This window comes from Lagopus muta, chromosome 18 (assembly GCF_023343835.1).
Source record: "Lagopus muta isolate bLagMut1 chromosome 18, bLagMut1 primary, whole genome shotgun sequence".
Lineage (NCBI taxonomy): Eukaryota > Metazoa > Chordata > Aves > Galliformes > Phasianidae > Lagopus > Lagopus muta.
The window spans coordinates 4,713,519-4,736,471 of NC_064450.1; the positions used below are offsets into that span (position 1 = coordinate 4,713,519).

The 22,953-nt window shown below is 54.2% G+C and overlaps 1 protein-coding gene across 4 annotated transcripts; it reads right to left on the reverse strand.

Moving 5' to 3' along the window:
• On the reverse strand, positions 1 to 22,953 carry ITGB4 (integrin subunit beta 4). 4 transcript variants are annotated; one of them, XM_048965077.1, is made up of 41 exons: positions 22,239 to 22,953; positions 19,766 to 19,857; positions 19,558 to 19,640; positions 18,756 to 18,857; positions 18,232 to 18,436; positions 17,762 to 17,858; positions 17,505 to 17,676; positions 17,118 to 17,381; positions 16,510 to 16,599; positions 16,301 to 16,423; positions 16,002 to 16,169; positions 15,711 to 15,787; positions 15,367 to 15,578; positions 14,837 to 14,940; positions 14,636 to 14,734; positions 14,133 to 14,259; positions 13,907 to 14,026; positions 13,651 to 13,757; positions 13,374 to 13,407; positions 12,746 to 12,934; positions 12,426 to 12,529; positions 12,125 to 12,183; positions 11,613 to 11,636; positions 11,392 to 11,540; positions 11,135 to 11,314; positions 10,401 to 10,549; positions 10,012 to 10,216; positions 9,259 to 9,419; positions 8,481 to 8,661; positions 8,223 to 8,360; positions 7,382 to 7,564; positions 7,050 to 7,181; positions 5,878 to 6,078; positions 4,846 to 5,004; positions 4,138 to 4,311; positions 3,249 to 3,398; positions 2,585 to 2,773; positions 2,221 to 2,376; positions 1,747 to 1,911; positions 1,320 to 1,433; positions 1 to 921 (listed from the first exon to the last, which is right to left on the reverse strand). In XM_048965077.1, the coding sequence occupies exons 1-41, from the start codon at positions 22,241 to 22,243 to the stop codon at positions 779 to 781; spliced, it is 5,586 nt and encodes a 1,861-aa protein (XP_048821034.1). In that variant the 5' UTR covers positions 22,244 to 22,953; the 3' UTR covers positions 1 to 778. The 4 variants fall into 4 exon arrangements, with proteins under 4 accessions (XP_048821034.1, XP_048821033.1, XP_048821035.1 ...); XM_048965076.1 differs by lacking the exon at positions 22,239 to 22,953 and adding an exon at positions 21,801 to 22,201; XM_048965078.1 differs by lacking the exons at positions 4,138 to 4,311; positions 22,239 to 22,953 and adding an exon at positions 21,801 to 22,201.

Consider the following 22,953-nt stretch of genomic DNA (forward strand, 5'->3'; position numbering starts at 1 on the left):
GTAGTGCTATTCAAATGGAAGGGTATGCTTTGCTATTGTGGTACCAATGTTAGCAGCAAAAGACAGACACAAATAGGCACAGTAAGAAAGCAGATGTCACCTTGACCCACTACCTTGCAGCTCTTGTATAACAGAACAGAACAAAACCACCATCTCCAGCAGAGAGCCAAGCTGCCATAGAGCCCAGGCCAAAGATGGAAATTGTAGAATCATGGAATTATTAAGGCTGGAAAGACCAATAGGATCCTACAGTCCAACCCCAACCCATCCCTACCATGTCCCTCAGTGCCACATCTCAACAGTTCCTGAATGGCTCCAGGGCTGCTGACTCCCCCACCTCCCTTGGCAGCCTGTGCCAATAAGTGGTGACCCTCTATAAAGCAGGATCTCGTCAGCAGGGATCCTTTCAAAACTGAGCACCTGAGAATAAATCATTTTCTTTGATTTATCTGGGGAGAATGAAGACATGGAGGATTATCTGCAGCAGGAGGTGTGCTTGGATGGGTGGGCATTGAGGAGTGGTATTGGAGTGAGCAGTGGTTGCTTACGGAGGAGATCCAAGTGCATTCTGCAGAACTGAGGCTGCAGAGCAGGATGGGGAGGATGAGTCCTGCAGGGTGAGCACACAGCTGGTGAGCCAACCGTGAGCTTTGAGTGTGCAGAGCTCAAAGTGCCACGGAAGGTCTGGAGGAGCTGCCCAAGCACAGTCTGGGTGAAGCCCTCCTGGATGGTCCTACAAAGCTCTGTCAGCCCCAATGGAGTGTCCTGCTGCCCCAGCTCAGGCCTCATAGAACTGTCTCTCCACCTGCTTGGTGAGGGTCCCGCTGGACGTCACGGTGCGGCTGATGAACTCTTTGGTGACCTGTTTGGTGAGGGTGCTGCTGGCACTCTCCACTCTCTGGGACGTCATCAGCATGCCGTCTGCAACGAGAGGATGGGTTCATGGAGCCACACAACATCCCAAGGTGGAAAGGACCATGAGTCCAATCCCTGGTCCCACACAGCACCACCCAAACCCTATGTTGGACAAGAGCCCCAATGCTCCCTGGTCTCTGGTGGTTTGGGGCAATGCCCACTGCCCTGGGGAGCTGTTCCATGCCCGCCGCCCTTTGGTGCAGAGCCTTTCCCTAACCCCCACCTGACCCCTGATGCAACTTAGGATTTCCTAACAGCTCCCAAACTTTCCATCTTGCAACATGAGCCTGTGAGTCCTTGAGCTTGAGGGGACGACATGGGGCAGCCACAGTGACGTGGCTGAAGATGGTCATCACGTATCTCTGCAGGAAGAACCACGGTTCAGATCTTCCTCTGGTCCCTACCTGAGAAGTGGGGGTCCAGAGAGGAATGGCTGATGCTGGTTTTGGTGGTGTATTCCATGGGAAAGTTGTACACCTCTCTTGTGTACTGCTGTCCTCCAAACTGTGAGAAAGTTCCTAGGGAGAAGAAGAAGGGACAGATGAGCCAGGACATGGCAAGGAGCTTCCAGCATCTCAACCCCGCTCAGTGGGGACCAGCAGTAAGCTCAGGAGATTTGTCTTGCTCTCATCCCCCACATTCAGTGCATTTTGCAGGATAAAGACAGTGCTCACAAGGCACAGCATTGCCTTCCTTACGGAGATTATGGAAATTGGAATCACCACGAGAATGGTGGCTTCCAGAGTGGTTCAGAAAAGGAGCCCAGAAGGCACATTCCCTGCTCTGAGAGCTTTCTTATCTCTGCATTTCCAGAAGGACGTGGTTCTGTACCTCCATCTTGAGATTCGATGGTGATGATGCCTTCTCTCTCCGGCCCAACGCCTTGAGTGGTCTTGGCTTGCACTTTGAACTTGTATGGGACGTTCTCACTCAAGTGGGGCACAGTCAGGGTCGTTTCTGGATTGTCACCTTCGACGTAGATATTCCTGGGCTCCCCTAATGCACACACATATGTGACAGAAGTGAGAGTCTCCAATGAGACTGTCCTGTGAGCGTCCAATAAGAAGGTGGACATGCAAACATTCTCCACTGCTGGCTGATGTCTCAGCTTTCCCTAAACACTGTGCCATACACTGGCAGTGCAATCGCACCACCCAGTCCTGCTGTTTCAGCACAGCGCTGACCTTCAACCAATAACCTCCATTGGATTTGGGCTGCACTGAGCTATGGGTCAGTCTTCCCACCATTTCTGTTATACTGCCTTTGCTGGAGGCGTCTTGTTCTCCGCACAGCCTGACACCATACCTCCTCCGTGCAGCATCTCGCAGGTGATCATGTAACCCAGGATGGCCCCGTTGGGTTTGCGTGGTCTCTCCCAGCTGAGCTGCAGGGAGTCAGGGCTGAGGGCAGTGAAAACCAGTGGTCCAGGGGCACTGGGTGTGCTCAGCGTGAAGGGTGAACCTGTGAGGGCATATATGTAATGAAGCAGGGAGGTCTCAGCCATTTGGAAAGCTAGAAGAAAGTGAGCACATGGGAAATGAATTCCCATTTCTAAATGAAAGGAAGGAAAGGAGCACTTCAGGATGAGTTTAGAGGGGAGAAAACAGCAAGGCCAGTAGATAACCACAAAGACATCAGTGCCTCCTTCCCTGCTTCCCATTCACCTCACCTGGAACAGGGCTGAGTGGGCTCTGTGGGTCCACCTGGGACTCTATGGTGATGACTCCTTCCCTCTCAGGGCCCCAGCCCTCCTCGCTCTGTGCCTTCACCTTGAAGATGTAGGAGTGGTTGGGCAGCAGGTTCTCCACAACCACCGAGTTCTGGCTGGGGTTGGGTATGGTGAGGCGGTGCACCTCTCCTGGGACACACAGGGAACAGGGACATCAGAGGGGGGTTGCAGGCACAATGACAGAGCCGTGACTTTCTCCTAAATCCTACTTCAAATGGTCTATCCAGAAAACTGAGCCAGAGAACTTCCTCCCAAACCACCTCCATCACACCTTGCCAACCCAGTGGGTAGTGCAGGACCAGATGTTGCTTGGGAGCTAGCATTGGCTTCTTGAAAACTTGGAGATTTTCACTACCAAAGAGAACCACGTTTTCATGAACTGCCCCCAAGTTTCATGTAAAAATATTACATTCTTATATTCCAATCCTTCTTCCAAATCCAGCGTGACGACAAAACCTTTGACTGAGATGATGGTTGTGATGGAGGTCATCTGGTCCACCCCCCAGCCCAAGCAACGACAGCAGGTTGCCAAGAGAAGACCTGGCCAAGATGTCACCACCAGAAGCTCCCAGCACCCAGATGAGCCCTCTCCTTGCCCACTGACCTCCGTTGAGCAGCTGGTACTGCACGCTGTAGCCCTGTACCTCCTTCTCACAGTGCGGCTCCTGCCAGCTCACCTTCAGTGAGGTGGGCCCCAGAGCAGAGAACACCAACCGTGTGGGGATGTCAGGGACACCCAGTGGAAACCTGGAATCTGAAGCAAAATGGGACGGTCACAGCAGGAATTTGGGGTTAATTGGGTTGGGTGAGAGAAGGTGGCAGCACACGCAAGCGTGGGGTGGTCCTGATGGTCCAGGGAGAACGTGGGGAGAACGTGGGGAGATGTCCTCTCTGCAAGCTAGTCTGTCTGGAGGGGGACTCTGCACACCTACAGGGATGTCCTGTGGCCTTGGGGTGCCATCCTTGCATGGGAGAAGGCAAGGTAATCTTCATGACCTTTGGCCAGGGACCTGGTGCTGTGTGTTGCCCTCTTGGCTCACCCCAAAGCTCTCTGTCCAGTCTGCCAAATGCTTTGTGGACATCTTCAGAGCGAGCACAGCCCTGATCTACACCTAAATCAACCCAACACCTCCAGGGACTGCTCAAGGCCGGGACCCACGTTCTCCCCAGGAGTTCTCCAAAAGCCTGTGGGGTAAGAATGAGAACAAGAAGCTTGTTAGGAATGAAGAGGAAAGGGGCGATGAGGTGATCAGCTCATTAGATCACAGTGGCAGCAGTGGTGAAGGTTAATCAGCCCACATGGCTTGGCACACAGCTGAAATCTCCTGCAAATGAAAAGGTGGTGTGATGGAGGCTCAGCCAGGTCAGAATGTAGATCAGTGTGGCACACAGAAAGCCATGAGAAAGGGTTTTTGGGAGTAGATCACAGAGGGCCAGCGGTGTGGCTGGTTATGGGATGCATGACTGGAAGGAGGCACTGGACAAAGCTGTACCTATGTACTTGCAAATCCCCGCGGACCCATCAGTCATGATTATAGAGTCCCGACAGCCAGTGCTGGGGTAGTAACCCTTCACCTTTACCCTGCTCCTGAAACCCACGTCCCTGGGCCGTGGGATTCTCCTCCCAGCATCTTCAAGGATGGGAGAAAGGAATCTCCCTGAGTAATCTACAGACCAGCATAGGGGAAGAAAGAAAAAGAAAAACACCATTGAAGACGTCAGAGTGGGTTCAGCCCAGGTGCTGACTCCTGCCCAGAGAGAAATTTCTAAGGATTAGATTTGAAGTTTTTTCACAACCTCTTGTCAACACCAGTTTGATGTATATGCATGGAGCTGAAAGGGAATCATGCTGCTAGACATAGTAAGGGGCAACAACATAAGCTCTGCAGTGTGGAAACAAGGATGTAACTCCTGTTCCTGAGTCATAGATGGGCACCCTTTCCAGAGTGGTCTGGAGGCAGAGCAGCCTTACCAAAGCCCTAGCACATCAGTGGTAGAATAATAGAATCATAGAATCATTCTGAGTTGGAAGGTACACATAAGGACCAGCGAGTCCAACCTCTAAGGACACGAGCTGCCATTTCTCTGATTCATCAGCCCCTTTGGCTGCAAACACAGCCCTCACTCCAAAAAGATCTGCAGGGCATGGATCTGAAGGTGGTCATGGAATGGAAGAGCAGCCCCCACCACCTCGTACTCACCGTGCCCCGACATCATGGTGGAGTAGTCTCTGGTCAATGAGGAGCTCCCCATCACCCTGTGCTCCTGCTGCACGTGCTGGTGGTAGCTGGTGTTTGCTGTCCTGGTCAGCGTGCTGCTGCTGCCGGAGAAGTAGTCCATGCGGCCATTCAGCAGGTGTTCTGTGAAAGAGGGCACATGTAAGGGGCCTGGCTGAGGGTGGGCTTCTGCTCCAGGCTGCATGGCTTTGCCTTGGCTTTGCCCTGGCTTCAGTTGCTCTGGCAGGTCGTTCTGGAGCTCTCCGTCTTGAACAAGTCACCCAACACGATAAGGGGGAAACAAACGGGTAAACAGAGACTGCCCTACACCAGCACCAGACACACATGGTGCCCAAGGTAACTCCAGACCTCGGCCTCACTGGGGCACTGCTTGCAGTTCTCAACACGTTCCCTCACATCTCTCCTTTGACGCAAGCGCAGGTTTATAATTTCAGGTTCAAAAAGAAAGCAGAAGAAGAAAAACAGCCTTTTATGGAGGCGGTTTCTCCTTATCTCTCTCTGGATCCCATCTCAGTTGGATCTAAAAAGCAAACTGCTTCCTTGTTCTGGTCCTCGGCAGATCCTCAGCAGGCCAGGAGAGATCAGCTACCACAGAATCATAGAATTGTTTGAGCTGGAAAGAACCCTTAAAGGTTGTCCAGTCCAAATTTCTGTTTAACAGTCCAGCATTTCTACCCCAGGAGCTCAGGGCACTTAATTAAGTTGAGGAGCTGCCTTTGGAGGCGGTGCTTTCCAGGCATTGTTTGAGTTTGCTCGAGTCTTGAAGGTCCAGCCTTTTGTAGAAGCAACTTGCTAGCAGGCTCCCAAGTCCATGCCGAGATGGGGGTTACCTTGACACTCGTGAACAGACACACTGAGACTCTACAGCACGTGGACATCATGCCAACGGGAGGACGGGCACATAAGGGGGAGGAAGGAGGCTGACCCAGCCGCAGCCCCCTTGGCTCAGGGCAGGACGAGACAGGACACTCAGTGCCATATGAAGTCGTCCTTCACCTGCTTGGGGCCGGGGGGTCCCGCTCCTCATGGGGCTGCCCGTAGCCACGTCGCCATCCTCCTCACGGAGGAGACCCTCGGTGTCCGAGGAGAGGTGGCTGCTGCCAGAAAGGCGGGGAATGGTTTCAGGTGGGAGCCTCCAGGTGATGCGGCGAAGATCCAAGTCTTCTCCCAGCAGCGGCACGTATTTCCATCGGGAGCCTTTGGGATAATGTAAGCACCCGTGTTGGCATGGTCTAGAGGGGACAGAGCGGGACACCAACCGCCTTCGTGCTGCTTGCTAGGAAGGGGAAGGGGAACAGCACCCGTTGGCTGGTGAGTTCAGGTGGTGCACCATCACATCACTGGTAGATGGAGGGAACATGACAAACACAGTGTGCCTCAACCCCAGGGCTGTTTTCCAGCCCTGTGTCCATCATGACAAAAAGTGAGAGCTGAAGTCCCACCATATCACGCCTATCACGAGCAGTCTGCTGCACCAATCCCCTGCTCAGGAGAGGCTTCATGCTCTGCAGTGTGCATGCAGGATGGTCAGACACTTGGTGTTCCCATTACTTCTGCTCTCTGGGAATTGCTTCTGGATCCCAGGCTTTGGAGAACTCCCAAGGAAAGACCCTCCAGATCCCACTAATTTATGGCCAGTCTTACCCTCCTTGTCCCAGTGCAGTAGACAAGGGAGCCAGCCTCATCCTGAAAGCTAAGCAATGGAGGAAGAGATGAGAGGCCACAGGGATCCAGTGGGATCCAATTCCCTGACCAGTGCCTCCCTGTCTCCTGGTGTGCTCCCTCCCGTTGGCTTGGCTGAGACCTTGAACCTCCAAAGGACTCAGAGATCTGTGCTTTGCCATCTCTGGTTGGCTAACAGTAATTTTCTTGGTCCATTCAGACAGTAACAGACAAGGAAGATGAACACAGAGGGCTACGAAGAACTTCACCACCCCACACTGAGATTTCTTTTTGCCTCCTGGCTAGAACAGGTGGTCCTATTTAGGCTAACATTAGTCAAGTGTTCCCAGCTCCTGTGCTTTGGAAGTGCTGATCTCCACCAGCTCGGAGATGATTCGGATCTCCCCATCTCAGTGAGGAGGAAAAGAGCAGTGAAGCTCATTGCTGAAAGCTGTTAAGGAAAGCGAATGTTAGAAGTGACCTTTGCAAAACCTGGAGCAACGTACCTGAATCATCAGAGACGCTGGGACGCTTGCTGCCAGCTGGAGTGCGAAGCACGTCCGTGCTGTACATCAGGTAGCTGTCGTAGTCCTCCCCTCCTTCAGCATCAATGATGGGGACATCGGGAATGATGGGGACTGGAGGGGAGGTGGGGAGTGCCGTTAGACACACAGCTCACAACCACGCTGGATGCACCGCGCTCAGGCCTTCAGCCTTCACCAGGGTGAACGGCACAGTGGAGAGGGCAGGGTGTGGAGGAGCAGCTGGGTGATGAAGGAAGCCCCCCAGCACTGCTCCTGCCTCCACTGCCCCCCATCCAGACAGGGCAGCAACTCACTGGACATGGGACGCTTGGGCTGCGTAGCAAGGTTGATGGTGGCTTCTCTCTCAGGTCCCCAGCCAGCACCGTTCCTGGCCTTCACCATGTAGCGGTAGGGCTGGGACTCCCGCAGGTTTTCTATCAGCACCATGCGCTTCTTCGGGTCTTCAACCAGCACCTTCTTCATGGGGCCAATGGGGACTGAAAGTAGAGGTACACATATCCCCCCATGAGGTCATGAGGCACAGAGAGACCCACAGCAGCGCGTCCTCAGACAACAGGAATGATGAGTTTTGATGTCAGGACACAGCTCGACTCAGGGACAAGGCATAGAGGCTATCTGGGACGCTCATAACAGGCATGACATTGTCTTGGGGAAATTCCCACACTGAATGTTGAAGTCAGCCTATAGCAGAAGTCTCCTACTACAACCATAGATCTAGGCCTAGACCTATGGACAAAGTTTTAAACATGAAAAACAGCACAAAATACTACAGAAATGAATGAGAATTGAGAGTACTCATGGCTTTGCAGGATTCAATCCTAAGTTACGATTTGCTGTGCTCCTTCTTCCTAGAAATGACACCTTATCCCAGTTTTCACAATAAACATCCTTGGAGCCCTTTTGGTTCTAGAATTATAGTCTCATACAATCATTTAGGTTGGAAAAGACCAGTAACATCACCCACTTCAACCATCAACGCATCCCCACCATGCCTACCAACCCACATCCCTCAAGGTGACATCTATCCTTTCCTAGAAAACCTCCAGGTTTCCTGCTGCAACATGGGACCAGCCCAGATGCGAGAAGTGCACTCCAACTGGTAGAGCTGCCCTGGCAAGAAAACAAGCAACTTACCGTTTTCATCATTAACGAGTCCATAACTGACTTCATAAGCTGTGATCACCCCATTGGTTTCTGCAGGCTCAGCCCAGCTCAGCTGTGTCACAGTGGAAGACACGACATTGAAAGCCAAGCGACCGGGCTCACTGGGAACTGTAATGGCAAGAGCCAAGAGGCCGGGTTACTCCAGCTAGGAGCAAAGCAATCAGGAGCCTGGAGCTCCATAAATGGCAGACATATGAGCACAATTTGCTGCTACATAGAGAATCTCACCACTCTCCAGCGTGCGGCAGTGTATGATGTCAGAGTAGGCCCCTTCGCCCATAGCATTATAGGCACAGACTTGCATCTCGTAGTCACAGAAGGCGTAGAGGTTTTTCAGTGTTGCCCCTGGTGATTTGACATCCATGACGTTGGCTTCGGATTCGGGGTCACCCTGCACCCAGTATTTCACCTGACAAAACAAGCGATAGCTATAACTCCTTCAAATCTTCACTGTGATAGGTGAGAAATTCCTCATCTCTTCTTAGATCTGTTCTTAGGGCGGTGTTCAGCCGTCCAAAATAGGGGTCAGAGCACTTTGTGGTACCTCCAGACCTCACTGCCTCGTTTGCACCCCCTTCCAGAACAGGTAGGTGTCTTTTGGGGCCTTCCCTGCAATGTTGCCCAAAGGTAAGGGATGGAAAGGGGGATGAGCCCAACAGGAAACTTTCCTGCAAGTCTCACATCTGCCCGAAAATGGTCATCAGGGTTGGAGAAGTATTGGCACAGCTGCCCAGGAAAGTGGTGGAGTCACCATCCCTGGAGGTATGAACTGTGGAGGTGTAGCACTGGGGGATGTGGTCAGTGGGGATGGTGGGGGTGGATTGGGGCTGGACTTGGCGATCTTAGTGGTCTTTCCAACCTTAATGATTCTATGAAAGGGACCAGGATGGAAGAACTCGCTCCCTTCTTTGAGTCTCTTCTCCCCATCCCTTCAGCATGAAGGAGTATGGGTGTGAGAGCCGCATGACAGGACCCACACCTCCCCTGGTATCCACACACTCCTCACCTTGTACCCCAGAGGTTTTCCCGTTGGAGGAAACCAACTAAAGTGGATTTCTTTGGAGCTCAGGGCCTGGGCACTGGGATTAAGGGGTGCACTCAGGCGGCCTTTGGGAGACTGGGTGAGCTGGCCCATGCCAGTCAGTGGGGGGACACCATCCACCACCTCTGTAGACACAAGGGAGAGAGAATGCATCAGTGCCAGTCCTCCAAGGAGATGGAAATAAAAGAAATGGGCACCTTCCTGGCACTGCCTGGCCATTCAGCGTTACTGAAGGATAGATATCCATCATAGGGGAGGGAGACTGAGGCCACTGTGATACCATCCCCCCAAACCATGCAGCAAGCTGGCATTAAGTCTGGCTTTGATCCCCCGATGTCCTGCACCACCTGCTTCTTCTCCCAGTCTCGGAAGAATTTGGCTTCTTGCAGCTGGAAATCTTCAGCTTGGCTCAATCTAATGCTGACCACCTGTCCCCCTATTTTTACAGCTTTTAATTCAAATCCCTAAAGGAAAAGGAGTGAAGAATGCACTCTATTTCCTTTTTCAGTACGGACCATCCATCTTCTTCCCACCTATACTCGCTAATGCCTCTAGAGGGAGACCCACATCCACCGGTCGGAGCTGGACGCTGCTCATCGCAGCTCTTAGGGGGAGGAGGGAGACTGGAGCTTCGTGGCACACTCCAGGTAAACCGATCCTGCGTGGGCTCAACCACCTCCTGCTGCCATCGCCCAGCACCTGGCTGCCAGCTCCTACCTGGGTCAGCAATGGTCACCGTAGCCTGGGGGTATCGGCCAATCTTGGCCCCATACTTGGGATGGAGGAGGTCGATGGCAAATTGCTTGACCTGGCGGTTGTGCAGGAGGGTGTCTATCTCAGTTAGCTCCAGCAGGGAGACTTGCACTTCCTTTCGGGTCTCCCCGGGCTGGAAGACCAGGTCACCTTCTGTGAAGACGTAGTCCTGGAAGAGAAAGGAGTAGTGCACGATTACAGCCCACAGCAGCCACGAGATGGTTCTCAACCTTCAGTTCTCCCTTCTCCTGGCCATATCTCCTTTGAGCCCAGTTCACTGTTTCTCTGCAGGTTGGTTCCTTTCTTGGTGCCTGCTCATTTCTGCCTGCCCAGGTCAGGAGCCCCATCCTTACCCTGCCTTCCTTGGCAGTGAGATCTCGGGTCCTGTAGGTAACTTGGGACCTCCCGTTGTCTATGATCTCCCGCAGGACAGGGATCTTGGCCACCTTATCAAAGCGGCTGTGGGAATAGGCTGGCTGCAGGAAGGTGATGAGGCTGCTGGCTGGAAGGGGCAGGAAAGAACAGATGTGTTAGTGCACTAAGATTCACACTACAAGTGCTCAGGGAGGGAGTTCATAGAATCGTAGAATCATTTGAGCTGGAAGGGACCCTTAAAGGTTATCTGGTCCAACTCCCCTGCAATGAGTGGGGAGTTCTTACCACCCAAAGCTATAAACCACATTGGAAATACTACTGCATAGGCTGGTGGCTTCACCAGTCCTGACTCTTCTCCCTGCTCAAAACCACCCTATGAGAAGCAGAAGCAAATCACTGGGGACATTCACCTGCTGCCCCAAGCACTGCAGGGACCTATGGCCAACCCATGGAACTCTTGCCATGGAATTAGTAAGAAGTAAACTGTGGTGGTCAAATATTTTGGTCTCTGTCACTAGGGGTGATAACTTTTCTTTTTATGCTTTAAAAGATGCTGTGGTTTAGACCCCAGTACCTGAAGACAGCAGTCTCTGGCTTGTGACCTATGGGAGCACACAGACTGCACCTTCCTAACAAACCACAAGTCCATCTGGACATGGGACACACAGATACAAACTGCCCTTTGTCTCATGCCATGGTCACCGTCCTTCACCTTGTTCCTTGATGATGGTGATGTTGACGATCCTGCGTCCAATCTGTGCGATGCCGGTGGGGACATCGATGGCCTCCACCTGCAGCTGCTTCTCATCATCATCATCCTCCCTGATGAAGAGTGGGACACGGACATCAACCAGCTCCACAGCTTCTTGGAATTCCACCATGCCGTGAGCATCTGGGGGAAGGGACAACGATGGAAGGTGGGAAACGTCCCCACTGCCCCAGGACACAGCATCGGGCTCTGCTCCACACCTTGGTCAGAGGTCACAGTGTAGTATCCTGGTGAAACCTTCAGGTCATTGAAAGCCTCATGGGAAACGTGCTTCTCAGTGACCTTGATGATCTCTGTCTTGGCGGAGCGAGGGGCGGTGAGCACCGTGTCCACAATGGTGTGGTCCTGTCTGGAAGACAAGAGCTGAATGAGGTTTGCTTGCTGCTGGAGAACAGCATAGAAGGCTGGAAGATCCACTTACCTCTTTCCAGAATTGGGCTGTACCCTGGGAGGGGGAGAAAGAAACAATCAGAGTGAGTAAAACCTTTGGGGAGACAAAGTTCTGCGTGAATCACAGCCCTGCACATGTCTGAGCTGCAGAAGCTGCCCTGCGGGCTGCAGCCATAGGGACCAATGCCAACCCATCCTACAGAAACAACGGCCCCGTTTCATGTTCCCTCCTGTCAGGCTGCTCCCTCCAGCCCTAGGTTTCCCAATGCAGTCAGGAACAAGCCCACGGGGCACCCACAGCTGCTCAGAGCCGCAGGGAGGGGATGGTGCTCCTTGCTCAGTGCCAGCATCCCCATGCTGCAGCAGGCACTTCTCGTTGTGCACAGGGCTGAATTTTCCCACTGAGCACCATGTGAGCACTGGGAATGGCTCACAGACCACGCTCCATCCCACACCACAGATTTTACACCCTTCCCATCACTCTTGGGCATTGGCCCTGGGGTACCCAGACCCCGAACAGAAGATCTTTCCACAGTGACCCACCTGAACTTGGTCTGCTGGGGCTTGTAGCAGCCTGGGATGTGCTTGTAGATGTCGTCCAGCTGTAGGAGTAAGATGGACTTTGTAGATGTACATCACCCCGAGCCAAACCCAGTCCTCACCTTTTCCCCCCCACCCAAGGCAGGGATGACCATACAGCTTGTCCCCAAGACACAGCTAGAGGCTGCACCAGGAGCAACCCAATGCAATGCTCTGATAATCCTGAGGATCTGTGCTTTCTTTCAGTAAGAGGGAAAGATCACGTCTTTGAAGATTCCCATCCCCACGGTGCTCAGACTCTTACATTCTCTTCCACTTCCTTGCGCAGCTGCTCGCACTCCCGGCTCTCTGGCTTCACCAGGTTCTGTGTGAAGAGCCGTGTCAGCCTCAGCGACAGCCCATAGGGAACTGGAAGAAGAAATTCCCCACTCTGACAACCCAGCCGACAGCTGGATGCATGGCGTCCAGATCACATGCTGCCAACAGCTAAATCCCATCCAGCATCAGCCCAGAAGACCTTTGCAATGCATTTGGAGGTGACATGATGGCTACTGGGGGCAACCACTGAGGCTTCACGTCCTCCACCATCTCCTCCAGGCCCCGTTCCTCACGTCTGTCACTTACTGAGGTCCTTGGGGTTGAGGGCAGCGTGGGAGGTGAAACCCTGCTTGTGGACGTTGTTGTTGATCTTCCAGCGGACGGTGTCCCGACCCTTGAGGGATCCACTGCGGACCATGGGGGTGTCCAGGTGGTCTGAGGACATGAGGCTCTGGCGGAGCATGTAGTGGTCCTCCTTAAAGCCAACAGTGCGACCTGCAGAGCAGGAGCAGAGTCGAATAACCATGAAATCATGGACTATCCCAAGTTGGAAAGGATCCATGAGGATTATTGTGTCCAACTCCTGGGTGCAACGGATGCCAACCATCAATTCCCCAACAGCAGGGATTCGTCCTGGGGAATCTTCCACCAGGCTAAGGGTATTGGGAGCACAGTGGAGCCAACAAGTTGGTGGCAAGAGTGTGGGTGTCCAAGAATGGGGACAGCATGCAACCCAGCTTGGAGAGCCAGCAGGGGGGGTCCAGGTGGGGAGGGAGGATGAGCAGTATCTTTTCTCTGAGGCTCTGATAAGACATTGCCCCGATTCATCTCCCAGCTGAGACAGGAAGAGGAGGAGGATGCCTATTTTTGTGTATCCCCCCCACACGAGGGCAGTGACCCCACAGACCCCTCTCCCCATTCAAAGGGCTCCTACCTCGTGCACAGCAGGGGAGCAGGGCCAGGCAAGCCTAGAAAATAAATGACCAAACACACAGTCACTCTGTAGTCAGGGGTTAAACTCCCATCTTCAATTGGGAGGATTTAGCACTGGAGTGAGGACAGAAGGGGCTCTGGAAGATGACCTTAACCTGGCAGCCTTTTAGTGGGGGAAGTCACACTGCAATTCATAGCAGTGGTGCTGGATGTCAGTCAAGAGGCAGAGCTGATGCTCCGGCTACAGTGGAGGTGGGCTGGGTTTGGATGTCACTCACCTTGCAGCAGGCACAGAACCTCCAGCACAGCAGCAGCAGCAGCCCCAGGAGCAGGATGAGGAAAATGAGCAGTGGGATGAGCCAGAGGAAGCTGCCAGGAGGGCACTCTGCAAGCAACAGCAGCATCAGCAGTGCATCAGCAGCGCATCAGCGTCCGAGGGGGATGTGAGGAGCCAGGTTCAGCCTGGGAGCATCTCTCCCAACGCTCACAGTGAGCAATGCTGCCCAGGGAGAGCTCTGCCACTTCTCTGCTCACCTTTCTTCTTCTGCACCTGGACGGTGGCATTGGGGAGAACACTGGGGTCTCCCTCCAGTGTGTAGTGGTAGGTGCAGTCATCCTCTTCATCCTGGAAGGAGCAGTGCTCATTGGCCTCCTCTGCAAACAGATTGGGAACACCATCATCAGGCTGTGGCCACCAGGATTAGCACCCCCCCAGGCCATGCACAAGGCGGACAGATCCCATGTCTCTGCATCTCAGTACCTTTCTTCAGCTCCTCAACCATCTGCACGTGGAGGTGGCATGTGCTGCAGTTCCCCTTCCTGTTGCCTGTTCCCCAGGCCTGGCACTGCACACAGTCCCTGATGCTCTCGCACACGGCCTGGAAGCCCTGGGCAGAGGCAGATGGGGATCAGCCCTGGGGCAAGCATCACACCCAGAGCAGGCTGCAGAGATGCCATCCCCAGTACTGCAGCACCCACGTGAGGTGACCTTCCCAAAATACGACTGAGCTATCTTTCTTCCCAAGGGATTAGCAGTGGGGAAACTGAGGCACTGAGCTACGAAAAGAGTTTTTTGCCTTGAGGCAAACCTGAATAAAGCAATAGTCAAGACCTCTGCCGCATGCACACCCTACACACACTCAGCATCCACACTGCTGGGGAGCTGGAGGGCATGGCATCCCCCCAAGCTCTGCACTCCTTCCCCAGCAATTCACTCTGGGAAGGAGAAGTGAGAAACCCAAAGGACCCCATGCAGATCCTCACCAGGGAGTAGCTGATCTCGCAGGTGGAGCTGGTGTACAGGGATGCCTTGTCACAGATGCACCGTCCGCACTCACACCTCCCCTGGTTGTTGCAGATGCCCTGGGGGAGCAGAGGGGACGGTGGGTGTCACAGAGCATTCACACACAGGCCATGACACCGGGTTTTGCTGCTGGGACATTGCTGTGGGTGCCTGGGACATACCCCCCTGCTGTCAATGCAGGTGTCATTGCTTGTGGGACACTCACAGCCAGGGCCCTCCCAGCCGCTCTCACACACACATGCGCCCTTGGAGCAGCGACCACGATCTGCAAGGTGAGAGGAGACATCACTGCATGGCACCCCGACGTGGGCTGCATCCCTGAGCCTGGGTGCAAACGGAGTGCCCCCATCTCCATGCACATGTGCAAGTGTAGAGTCCCCCAGACCCATCACGTTCTTCATCCTCATGTCCCAGTGCCACCAACTGGGCTCACCGGAACCTGCAGGCACTGAAGGAAGGGATAGTAGAATATCCCTTATCACAGTATATTCAAAGTTGGGAGATATCCATAAGGATCATAGAATATCCGAAGTAGAAAGGGACCCATAAGGATCACAGAATATCCCAAGTTGGAAGGGATCCATAACAACCATAGATTATCTCAAGCTGGAAGGGACCCGTAAGGATCATAGAACATCCCAAGTTGGAAGGGACCCATACGGATCGTTGAGTCCCACTCGATGGCTCTCACCGTTGCAGAGGAAGCCGGAGGTGCGCGGGCACTGCAGCACGTCGTATTGGCAGAAGTCCCCATCAAAGCGCTGCATCAGGTCCTCAGGGTAGCACTGACACTTCCCACAGAGACATTCGCCCCGACCTGAGCATGGCTCCACATCCCCAGGGCGGATGCAGGCTTCGTTGTTGAGGGATGAGGCTGGAGAGCAGTCACACGTGTCCCCTCGCCTGGGGTGACATGGAGAAGGGTGGGAGCAGAGCATGGAGACTGCGCCCAGGCAGAATCCTCAGGGCATGTGTGAGCATCACGCTGTGCCCCCAGTCATGGCAGAGGGACACGAGGCTCAGTGAGGTCCTTACCATCCTGCATGGCAGATGCACTGCCCACAGATGAAGTCCCCGTGAAAGCTGCACTTGGGTGATCGGAAATCTGGTTGCTGTAAGGGCATAGATTAGAGGTGCTGCTGGGTGGGCTCAATTCCCCCACAGACACCTCAAGCATCAGAAGGCAAAACCAAGGGAAAAGCTTTGCCCATGAAACTGAGTTTTGCAGTAGGATCATGCGCACCATGAGCTCAAAGCAGCATCCCTGAGCCTCCAGACCCGGAACACCAAACCTCCTGCCCAGGGCCGAGCAGGACCAGTACGTACCTGCTCACAGGGACACACGTCGCACACGACGGAGGCTTGGACTTGGAGGCTGTCGCTCAGTGAGGTGGGTTTCACATGGATAATGCCCTGCCGGTCCTTCTCAGGGAGGGTGCAGACGTGCTGCCCACCAACGTGCTCCAGAGCCTTCACCCGCACCTGGAACTTACCCTGCAGGGATGGGGCAGGTGGGTGAGCCCAGAGGAGTGACTCCATCACTGAATCCCAGGAGGGAGGAAGCTGGGATGTGCCAGGAGCTCAGCCCTCCCAGGGACCTGATTCTCTGTGATTCTGTGACCTACCACTTCCCCACGGGTGATGTGGAAGGACCCAGATTCCGTCTTTTCATACATTGAAGAGATGAATTCCGTCTTCAGGGCCTTGGGGACAAAGTCAGCTCGGATGTCCATCTTGGAGCGGATGCGCTGGGTGGACAGAAGGAAATCATCAGCCCTACTGACACCACATCCCACCCTGGGAGCGAGAGCAAAGCCCTGCAGAGCACCGTTACCTCAAAGGCTGTACGAAGCAGTTCCACTATGTTGGATGAGTCCTCCTGCAGTACCCCTATCTCGGAGATGGGGAAATATTTGTGCAGCTTCTGCAGAGAAAAAGGGGCACACTGACGTATGGCACCATGGTGGCAAGTCCAGCCATTGCTGCTCCTGAGCACTGTCTGAGGCAGTGAGCCCACAGCTCTCCTTAGCCCAAGATCAGGGTGATGCTTTTGTTCATGAGCTGCTGTGATCAATAGACAAGATTTTAGTAGAAAAAAATAAAAATGTGTGTTTAGCAGGAAAAAGAGGCAGGGAAGTGCTTAGGAAAAAGGGGTCAATCATGTATGTCCTTAGGGATGCTCTCAGCTCAGCTTGAGGTCTTGACCAAGGTCTTAAGGTCTTACTGCTCTCTGGCTCTGTGTCTCCACACGAACAAAGGAGACTCCTAGGAGCTCAGACTCCTGCATCCCAACAACACATCTTGGGGCCTTTCACAACCCAAACCAGAACTTGAGACACCACGACACAAATTCAAAGTGACAGACATTGCTTCAGCACTTGGGAACCAAAGAGGAGCAAGAGATGGTCCTGGAAGAAAGATGATCCCATGAAGCTCCCTCACCTCATAGTAGCTGTAGGAGTGGTTGGTGACAGCAAAGATGGGAATGATGTTGTGCTGACCCAGCAGGCGCACCAGCGTGGGCACCGAGGGGTAGTCCTGCTTGGTGTCATACACATAGGTGCCATGGGTGTCCAGGTGACACTCCTCATCGTTCCTCGCCAGGATCCCTGCCAGGACGTTGGTGCCATCAGCTTCGTAGTGAAAGGCTGACTCAGTGGAGAATACAAGCAAGTGTGTGCTGTCCTTCCTCCAACCAATCTTGTCCTACAGATGGGGAGAAAGAACCTTTACTTCTGAGCCCACCACACAGCAATTTTGGTCATTGGTAGGGCTTGGAATACTCAGCCCATCCAGACCAGAACCTGACCATTTGTCAGCCACTGTCACCTTGCAAACAGCAGTCTGCAGGATGGCATCAAAGCCACCCTCAGGTGCATCCAGGTTTCCAGAGATGCGTTCCTTCCTGAGCTCCTGGCTGAAGTAGTTGATGTTGTTGGTCAGGCGGATGACGTTCTTGAAGGAGAAGGGGGAGTCAGCGTTGTTCCATGGCTCACGGAGCCTATGAGAGAGCAGGAGGGCAAAGAGACGTTCCAGCAACCTCAATGGGGAGCTGCATACCTGTACGGCCCCCCAGCCTTACTCACTTCTCGGGTCTCATGTCTGTCTGTGGGGATGAGACTTTGTCCACAAACTTGCCAAAGCCGATGGTGTAATTGGAGGTGAGTGCTTGCAGGAACTCGGCTGGGAGAGAGGAATAGATGTGAAAGAGGATAAGCCCACTGCGTTGCTGCTCCACAGAAAGGTGCCCTTTCCTGGGTGCCATCTATGCTGGTCACATCTCTGATTGGACCCCAGGGATTTAAACTCTTTGGGCTCAGATCTTGTCTTTTTGAGGTAGAAATCTACGCCACTTTTGGCAGCTCCTTTCCAAGACAGGAGCTTCCAATATAACCCATGCCTACAGGCTCGAGGTGCCAAAGCCACTGCACAGAACAACCCCACAGGGCATAGAGAGAACACATGATGGGCCAGGAGGGATCCACCCAACAGAGCAGCAACAAGAAACTAATTAAAGTTTTATCCTGACATGGAACCCTGTGCTCCCTGCTCTCACCCAGGTTTTGCCCCATGCTCTTGAGATTATCCAGGTCATCAGACATCGAGTAGGAAAAGTCCATAAGGATGTAGAGATCCACGGGGCTCTCCAGGGGCTGGAACACGTCCATATTGAAGCTCATCTCCTCCCCAGCCCGCAGCCTCATGAACATGGCCTGGGGGGCCACCTGGGTCCTCTGCAGGAATGTGTTGATGCTGATGTTCTGCAGGGGAAGAGCGGGGTGAATGGGATGCACTCCACCTCTTGGAGGTAGGTAACTTATGGTGGATGCCCCAGTCTTGGTGACACCCAAGGTCAGGCTGGACGGGGCGCTAAGCACTGATGGAGCTGTGGGTGCCTTTGTTCATCGCAGGGAGATGGACCAGGTGGCCTTTGAGGATCCCTTCCAACTCAAACCATTCTATGAATCTATGACCCCACTCCCTGCCCTCAAAGCAAAAATTCCCCCATGCCCATATATGCCCAGCTGGGTGCCTTCCCAGACGTCAACATCTGGAGATGGGGGTCCCTGCAGTGCCCACCTGCTGAGTGTGCATCTCGCCCCTCGTGTAGACGATGCCGGCCTCCCCGCAGCCGTAGCGCAGCAGGTTCTCCCGCAGGTCACAGCGTGGCTCCTCAAAGCTCTGCATCATTATGAGAGCCGTGTTAAGGGCACCAAAATAAGCAAAAAAGCAATAAATAAATAAATAAAAATAATAATAAAAAGGTGAGAAGTATTGGCACAGGTTGCCCAGAGAGGCAGTGGTGCCCCATCCCTGCAGACAGCCAAGGGCAGGGATGGGCTGTGAGCACTGAAGGAGCTGTGGGTGTCCCTGCTCAGGGCAGGGGTGGCACCAGATGGCCTTTAGGGTCCCTTCCAGCTCCAACCATCCCGTGATTCTATGATTCCATACTCTTGGCAGGAAGGGCACAGTGGAATCCTGGGTGAGTCAGTTGGGCCTGGTGAGCCCTTGTAGGGCAGAGAGATGGAGACAAGTCTTGCCCAGAAGATCCAGTGTCCCCTAGAACAGTGGGGAATGGGAGCACCTGGGATACAGCTCTCCCTCCATCCCATGGGCAATCCCTGTATTGGGATACCTGAAAAATTTCAGCCCTGGCAAAGGGCATTCATTGATAAATCCCTGTATTTTGGAAGCTTGCCCCAAACTTTCCCTGTCTCCCTGTAGTCAGTGTTTGAGTTAAGGGCGATCCACATCTCAGAGCTTTGGGTCTGCAGCCAGAGGCTGACTCCATTCTTGGGTTCCTCCCCTGGATTTCCCAGTGATGGGATGCAGGGTGCAGAAGCAGCTGGGATCACAGCCCCACAGCCCTGCCTGCCCTCACCTCCTCGGTGCAGAAGGAACACTCCTTGGCCACACGGATGCACTCGGTGCAGCTCTTTGCCCGGCTCTGCACACAGCGGTTATCTGGAGGGGGAAGATTGCAGCACAAGGAATGCAGAAAATAAATAAGAATGAGAGGTGCAAAGGCCGACCCTATTCCCAGGGAGTCGGAGGTTTTGCTGGGGCGGATGGAGGAAGGCTGCACTCACTTCTGCTCCGTTGGCCAAGAATGGTGGTGCAGAGCAGGGCCAGCAGCAGCAGCCCCACGCACGGCCCTGGCAGCGTGGCCATCCTCTTCCTCCTGCAACACAGGGGGTGCTGAGCAGTGGAAGAACCAAGGCTGGGGGGGAAATATCCCAAAAGGAGACAGTGGTGTGCCTGGGAGAGCTGGAGCATAGGCACAATCCGTGCTCTGAGCAGGGCAGGGCATAGCAGCAGAACCAAGAGCAGCCCGTGCTCCATGCAGGCTCATGCAAGAGACTCCTGTGCTGGAGCAGAGTGGCTGCCACCCCACTGCCACCCCATTGCTGGGCAGAGCACAGCGTCCTCCGCACACGAGAGCAGCAGTGTTTGGATCCAGCCCTGGATTGTCCTGGGAGAGAGCAAAGCGTCCACCTGCACCCCCCCACAAAGCACAACACAGCGCCGTCCCTCCCGCTATTTCCTATTGCAGTAAGAGTTTCCAGGATGGCCGAACAACAAACAGAGGGTGAGGTCTTGGGAAATGCCAGACCCAGAGCTCTGGGCTGCCCGGAGCTGTCAGGAGGCTGCGTGGTTTGGAGAGCACTGGGGTCCCTTGCACAGATTCCAGGAGAGCCCACAGAAATATAGAGTGCACAAAGCTGTGCAGGTGCAGAAGTTGTGGCAGCAAGGACTTCAACACGGCACCAGTGCTGGCATTTCTCTCTCTGAGTGCTCACATAGCAGCTGGATACATGGCAACAGCCCCATTGCAGAAATAGGGAAAATTCTCCCACTCCAGGGACCAGAGCTCAGCTCAGCCCTGTGGTGCAGACCCAGCTCCTCTCCTGCCCACGAGGCCAGGCAGAGTCATCACGGCACTCCCTGGCCTTTGGGTACACCGACGCAGTTACGTCCTTTAGAGAGCTGAGATAAGCAGCCATAAAGCACAGCTTGGTGTTGACATCCTGGTGCCCTGTGCACTGCCAGCTTTGAAGTGTTTGGTCCCACCCCACATTGCCAGCAATCCGTGCTCAAAGTAAAAACAGAGTAAAGTGGCCGTAACGTCATAGAATCCTCTGAGTTGGAAGGGACTCCTGAAGGTCCTCTAGTCCAACTCCCCTGCCACGAACAGAGACTTACTTAGGAAAAGGTGCTGTGCTTTGGTAGGGTTTTCATGACAATAAAAAAGAAATCGGCTCAATTGGGAAGGATTAGGAGACAAAGTGGAGCTGATCCCAATGGCACAAAAGCAGCCAACCTCTCCCCAGCCACATCTCCTCCTGCTCTTCTTCCTCTGCCCCCAGTCTCCATCTCTGCCTTGGCACAGTCAACACGCAGCTCCAGAAAGCACCGAGGAACCCCTGGGCTGCACTGCTCACACCTGAGCAAAAAGGCCCTCCTCCAAAGGAACCACTGCAGGAACAGTGTGGGGACAGGCTGGGGCAGCAGAACCTGTCCCCACCTCCCCTTGTCAGCTTGGTGCTGGGAAGGATGAAGCTGCAGCCAGCACTGCCCTGGAGCACATAGAGGAAGAGGGCTGAGGAATGGGAACCCAATGTCCTAAGCTCCATGCATACCCCCCTCGTAGGCCTTCATCTGCACAGCTTGGAGGTTGGGATGGGCACAGCAGCTATCTGCTGCATTTAGACTTATGAAATACCACTGGGGACAGGGCTGTCGGCTCACTTCAGGGACGACAGCCTCAGGGTATCCAAGCACCCAAACACACCCTCCTCCCAAACAGTGATCCTGTGTGTCACCTCTGTCCTCTGTTTCATGCAACATTGGAGTCTGCAGGGATCCAACCCAGCATCAAAGCAACCCACGGGACTTGGGACAGCGTGTCAAGGGCCCCAGCACTGCCTGATCCCACTCTGCAGTTACAGACCCCCCTGAGGTGCAGTGGGACCCACAGCATGGAGGAGGGGACGGTGGTGGGAGGCAGCTGGAAGAGCACCCAGTGCTGTGCCAGGAAGAACCCAGCACCCAGGTGGGCAACACGCAGAGACCTCACAAAGCTCAGGAACCACCAGAACAGACCCCCAGAAAAGCACCACCAACCTGACCCGCATTTCACAGGGTTTGCAGCCAGCGACCTGCTCTGCAAAATAACCTCCGTGAGCTCTTAGTCGTGCCTCCGCAGGAGGACTTTCCTCTTGTAACCTTTGAAACCTGGAAGGAACTGTCTCCAAAAGCAGCAGCACTGCAGGCTGTGTGCAGTCCCAATGGCACAGGCACGGCCCCCCCGGGCAGCTTTGTTCCACCAAATAACTTTAGAAAGGAAAAGCGCTTTGCACAGCAGAACTGCCCAGGCACGAGCAGCACAGCCAGCAGCAAAAAAGGCAGCAGAAAGCACGCAGCTATCGCTAAAGGAGAAGGGGAAACGCACGCAGCTGAGCCCACCTGCCCTGTGCCTTCATCCGCCCCCGAGTCAATCGGCACCGCCAAATTAAAAACAAACCCAACGCCACGGAGCTCAGATGAATTAATTCCACAAACCTCATTAGCGCCGGTGCTGACAGCGTCCAAACCTCCGCCGTGACCCGAAGAACAGCACCCACACAGCGAGCCAAGGAATTCCTCCAACAGCAGCAGGGAACACAGTGCTCCGCTGCCACCGGCTCAGCTCTGGGCTGGGCCTTTTCTTCCTTTTTTTTTTCTTTTCCCTTTTATTCCCTCCTCTCTATTTTTCTGTCCCCTTTCTCTTTCCGGTTAAACGCCGATCTCCGTCCCGCAGGGCTCACATGCCCAAAGATTGACTTCGTTCTCCACGTTCCTCCATCCCGCGGTGCCCGAAGGTGCGAGCCGAGAGCTGAACCCCGTGCTGAGCCCCGTGCCCAGGTGAGGCCGGGCTTTATGCTGGCCAGGTGGGAGGGGGCCGTGACTCAGTGGCTGGCATTCCTCCGCGCTGTGCACACCTGTACAGGCAGGCACAGCCCCGCAGCCGCCGCGCTGCCTCCCCCCGTGCAACTCATCCCCATCCCAAAGGAAAAGGGCTGAGCCGGCAGCAATCCAGCCCTGGGAAAGGGCTGCGTTTGCCACCGGTTGCTTTATTGGTGGGGCTCAGGGCTCGTCCCTCTGTGGCACTGCTGCCCAATGAAGGCAAAGGTCGGATGTTGGAGCTCTGATCCGCCCAGCAGTGGGATTCTTTTAGCTGGGAGAAAGAACGAAGCTTGAGTAAGTGGGAATAAATGGGTTAACCAGGAAAAAGGAG

Excerpts from the sequence above, each read along its gene's own strand:
- ITGB4 (XM_048965076.1), bottom strand. Across the intron at positions 17,859-18,231 it reads GAGCATGGGGCAAAACCTGG|CCGAGTTCCTGCAAGCACTC; the intron begins GTGAGAGCAGGG and ends CCTCTCTCCCAG. Across the intron at positions 13,758-13,906 it reads CCAGGTGCAGAAGAAGAAAG|AGTGCCCTCCTGGCAGCTTC; the intron begins GTGAGCAGAGAA and ends TGTTGCTTGCAG.